The 5144-nt window shown below is 43.9% G+C and overlaps 1 protein-coding gene across 1 annotated transcript; it reads left to right on the top strand.

Annotated features, from left to right (window-relative positions):
* Nucleotides 1–2954: 2954 nt before the first annotated feature.
* On the top strand, nt 2955–4914 carry LOC119336900 (cell number regulator 13-like). The gene is made up of 3 exons (XM_037608986.1): nt 2955–3532; nt 3665–4395; nt 4510–4914. Exons 1-2 carry the CDS (start codon nt 3083–3085, stop codon nt 3833–3835), a joined length of 621 nt encoding a protein of 206 aa, XP_037464883.1. The 5' UTR covers nt 2955–3082; the 3' UTR covers nt 3836–4395; nt 4510–4914.
* Nucleotides 4915–5144: the final 230 nt, after the last annotated feature.

Genomic DNA, 5144 nt, shown 5'->3' with positions numbered 1-5144 from the left:
CGAGCTATCACGCGTGGAGATTCATGGCTTTCAAGCCAAATGATCAATCTTATGGCCACATTCATGGCATAGTTTGTTCAAATGATCTCATATTGTGCAAAAGGGTGCATATTGGAATGGCAAACAATGTTGATTTGGGGAGTTTTCACTTTCATTGCACAAAAGAGCCATTTTCCATTTTTCGAGTGCCCGAAATGAGTTTTTTTGAAGAACCTACCAAATAATTATTGCAAAATTGGACCAAATTATTTTTCTAAAATACTAGGCCATATTTAATGCACAATTGACCAAATAGTTGTGTGGAAAAAGTTTTGATCCACCTCTAATGAAAAAGACAAATTTCCGCCAATTCAGTTGGAAGCGGGTCAAATTTGAACTGCAGCTACCTCATAGTTTGCTCTTTATTTTTTTAAAAATCATTTCTAGGTACATAAGTATCTATTTAATCAGAGAAACACCAAAAAATTACAAGATTCAGCCACTAGCTAGGAACGGTCATTCCTGCCGTTTTGACCGCATTTTGAAATGGGCATAAAAAATTCAAAAACAAATCAGAAAAATGGAAAACCTTCGCATTGTGTCATTATATATGACCAAGTTTCCAGGAAAAATAATAAACTTGTAATACGGGAATTATTTTAAAAAAGTGTTCTCAGAAACGAGCTATCACGTATGGAGATCAATAGCTTTCAAGCCAAATGATCAATCGTATAGCCACATTCATGGCATAGTTTGTTCAAATGATCTCATATTGTGCACAAGGGTGCATATTGGAATGGCAAACAATGTTGCCTAAGGAAGTTTTCATTTTTTTTGCACGGAAAATTCATTTTTCATTTTCCGAGTGCCCAAAAGGAGGTTTTTTTTGTGAAGGAACTACCAAATAATTGTTGCAAAAATGGACCAAATCGATTTTATAAAATACTAGGCCATATATAATGCACAATTGACAAAATGGTTGGTTGGAAAAAGTTTTGATCCACCTCTGGTGAAAAAGACGAATTGCCGTTGATTCAGCTGGAAACGGGTCAAATTTGAACTGCAGCTGCCTCATAGTTTGCTCTTTATTTTTTCCAAAAATCATTTGTAGGTAAATAAGTATCTATTTAATCAGAAATACATGGTTTGATGGCGAGACATCGAGGTTTGGACGGTGGCCGAGGGCCCCAACTCTAGAGCACGTAAGCTCGCATGCCCGTCGCGTGGTCACCGCGTGATCGTGGCGTTGCCATGTGTTCTAGGCGGCCTAGGTATGTCTAGTGGGTTGGGCACTCCCCAGGTAGGTGCTAGGAAGAAAATCACAACATAAGATTCTCACGAGGAGACCGATCGATGCTCAAACATGAATAAGCAGCCAAGTGTTTGATTAGCGGTACGGGAAATGTACATGGCTAATGGGCGTGAGTTTTGGCTGAGGATGACTAGTTACTAAGAAGACCGTCTTCACAAATTTTCAGCTCAAAAGGAGGGGCCTAGGTGGTACTTTCTTTGCAAAGTACCACACCGGACATAAATACGAATGTTGAAGCTGGGCTCAAAATAATGAATGGATTGAACTGGCATTTGGTGGAGGATGGTTATTTGGGCATAGGAAAGCACTGTAGAAAATGGATACTATTAGGACATGCCAAAGTGGTACTTCCTTCACAAGCTGTTGTTCTGAACAGAATAGGAAAATGAATATTTTTGAACTAGGCAAGGAAGGTTTTTACATATTTGACGAAGATATGACCCGAAGAATTTATGAGATTTTTTTGGGAATTTTGGGAATGACAGAAATATAGGTTGTTTCACAACCTAGGGCAAAAACTGCCACATGGACATGACACATTTTGGGAATGACAGAAATATAGGTTGCTTCACAACCTAAGGCAAAACTGATGTGGTGGCGCCTAGTTATAGCAACCCACCACAATTTACAAGGCTATGACCATCTATATTGGTCGTTAACAACTAGAAATAAGGCAGCGGACTAGCGCTGTTTGCTTTATGACCTTTTCGTGTAAGCAAATTACGACCTTTCTGACCAAAATGGTCGCAATGGTTTAGGGTTTGGAACCTCCCGAACAGCTTTTGACCAATTGGTCTGAAATGGTCATAGATCTATGACCAATTCTTGCAGGGTCACTTACAGAAGGTCACTAGTTGACATATTTCTTGTAGTGCATGCGTTGTGGTGTTGTCTCGGTTCGCATGACCTTTCAATTGTGCCCTAGGACACAAGTGGTGTTGCGACATTGTGCGGTCTCGAACACGCGATGCCCTTCAACTGTGCCGGTGGCACACATGTGCCGTGGCGTTGTCTCGGCTCACGTGACTATTCGATTGCACCCCACGACGCAGGTGGTGTCACGGCGTTGTGCAGGCTCGGATGCGCGACGCCTTTCGATTGCATCGATGGTGTAGTGTCCTGGTTTGGTCTTGGCTGGCCAATGTCGTTTTGTTTACACTGGCGGTGCTCTTGTGGTGTAGTGTTGTGTTTTCCCTCTCTCTTCTCCCCTGTTATGTGTGTTGTTGTGTGTGTCATTTTTCTTTATTTCTTCTCCTTACATATCCCCCTGTATTTTCGGTTCATTTGAATTTATCTTGTGATAGGCTGCAAAGCCTTATAGGCAACATGAATACAATTCAGGTGGGGAAGCTCCCCCCGTGAAAATTCAAAAAAAAAATGGAGGTCACACAAGATGGGAAGCTTCTCAGTAAGTTCGTTAAGTATCACATCAAACCTTGAACAATTGGTCGTGTCACGTCGGACCGACTGCCCTAGCCCTTGCTCAGTCTCATTTCTGACGAACCATTCATACTAGAAGCCTGAAGTTTCCGGGAACCTGCCCAACTTTGGACCCACCTTAAGCTATCTCTGTCCAAATGTCAATAATGGAGGTATGATTGACAAATCCAATAATTGAACGGTAGGAGCATATGGTCTGTATTGCCCACGCTAGTCAAAGTCATCGTCTTCACTTGTACACCGTATCTCGCGGGCGGCCTTTTTATGAGCAGCTAGTTGGATCTTGCTCTCCCTGACCCAGAGTGAACGCATCCTCCTCCTCCTTCTCTTGGAACCAAACCAAGATAAGCAATGGCTCTAGTTGGTCAGGCTGCCATGGTTGCGCAATTTGCAGGAGTGGACGCCTACGGGCTCATCAAGATGATCGCCGATGCGGCGCAGACGGTCCGGAGGAACAGAGCCACCTGCCTGCAGCTCGCACGCCGCGCCAAGATGATCGGAGACCTGCTGCACCAGCTCCACGCCGCGCAGCTCATGCAGCAGCCGGAGACGAGGAACCCCATTGAGCAGCTCGAGGAGACGCTCCGGCGTGCGCTGCTGCTCGTCAGGTCCTGCCAGGGCAGCGGATACCTCTACCGGTGCTTCATGGGGGCGCGCCACGCCGACGAGCTCCGCGAGGTGCAGGGTGAGATCACGTTCTACCTCCAGCTTTTCCCTCTCGTCAGCTACGTCGACACCACCCTCACCTGGGTCAGACTCCTCAACAAAGGTGCTGCTCCTCAACCTCCTTCATGCAAAGAGGTACAGCTAGTTCCAAGCCAGTTTTAATTGTTTCTGATAAATCTAGCAGAAACTAAACTCAATACTCAAGTTCTCTCTTCTGCCTTCCTGATTATGCAGAACTTACGATTTGTCATCTGTTTGTTTCTACAGGCACCTGTGGTAAGACCATATTTTGTGCCGGATGACTGGTGCTTGCTAGTTTCTTATTCAGGAAGTATACCTTGGCACTGTATACACATGGTTTACATCCTTCTCTTCTTTTTAATATCTATTAACCACCCGTCGGCAAAATTTATCTTGGCATGTATCTGCAGGAGTTAAAATTGTTGTGCAGCTGACCAATTGTTTCTTTTCTCATCACTTCATTGATTGAAAGGATTAGCAATTATACTATCTAGCTAGCACAATGTTTCTGCAACTGCTAGTTAGCATTGTGCTTGTTATGTATCGCGTTCGTGCTCTTGTCTCTGGAGAACCTGGCTGGCATAGAATGAAATTCAAGTTCACCCGATCCAAACCGCAGTAGTAAGTCGGTCTTTCGTTCGTGTGCCAAATAGGTATGTTGGTATTTTCTTTTCCTTGCAGAAGATCAGATCATAGTTGAGAACTGATCATGAGAATCTTGTGTATTGTTGTTTGTTTGCCACTCGAGTTATTGGGTGTTCACCTTTGCATCCGAAAGCTTACATTTTGATCCATCAGGATCACAAAGTTCCAGTTTCGGAGGCGCAGTCGCCGTCACAGGTGCTGTTGGATAATCGGTGTAAAGAAACTTACATGCCCCCTTCACATGCTGCAACCCTCCAGTTTCAAAGGGTAGCCTGTGTATTGCATCACACATGACTTTGCTTGAAGGCCCTCTCTCATCTATATAAGCAAAGGTAGCTTTTCTATACCCTATTATTACAGGAAAAAGAATCATTGTAGCGAAAATAGCAACAATAGCTCTTGCCATTCTGCGTCACATCTGATCTTGACTTGTAATTTTTCACCAGCTTCAGCCTCAGGTTTCTGAATAGTAGGAGGTGAGCTCGGAAGCAGCAATAAGTCTCAAGCCCAGTGCCACTGTACAATTGATCCAGGCATCAGAGCTGATAGAAAATTAGAAGAGCGAATATAGGACGCTGGTTCCAGCAAAACTTGTCTCATTCAACTTCCTTTGATCCCAAAGAAACCCGTTTTGCAACGCCCGCGGCCAGAGTTACAGATTTACATAAACTGCAGAGATAATACTGGTTCTCACACATGGTTCTTGTTTACCTTGTATCTGCGCATTGCCATTGGCCGTACCTTGGAGTTTCTCTGTAACTGCGCATGACCATTGGGCGTACCTTGGAGTTTGTCCAAGCAGGCATACGCCCCACTTTATATTAATAAAGCCATGCAGCAAAATGGTACTACATCTGTCTAGTATACAAAAACATCTTATATTTTGAGAGGAGATGGTACAAGATATTGATTGAATCCTTGAGAGTTGGTCAAAGAAAATGCACCACAAAACAAACAAAGCACGCTACAAACGTGCAGTTGTGCACCACTAAACACCTCACGCATGTGGTCGAGATAAAGCACAAAAGACACGCCATCACTCTCGAGGGATCGCCACACTCATTGACGACGCCCCCAAGAG

The sequence above is a fragment of the Triticum dicoccoides genome, chromosome 7B (genome assembly GCF_002162155.2).
Source record: "Triticum dicoccoides isolate Atlit2015 ecotype Zavitan chromosome 7B, WEW_v2.0, whole genome shotgun sequence".
NCBI lineage: Eukaryota > Viridiplantae > Streptophyta > Magnoliopsida > Poales > Poaceae > Triticum > Triticum dicoccoides.
The sequence above is the reverse complement of the archived record's forward strand: the minus strand, read 5'-3'. Positions and strand labels throughout refer to the sequence as shown.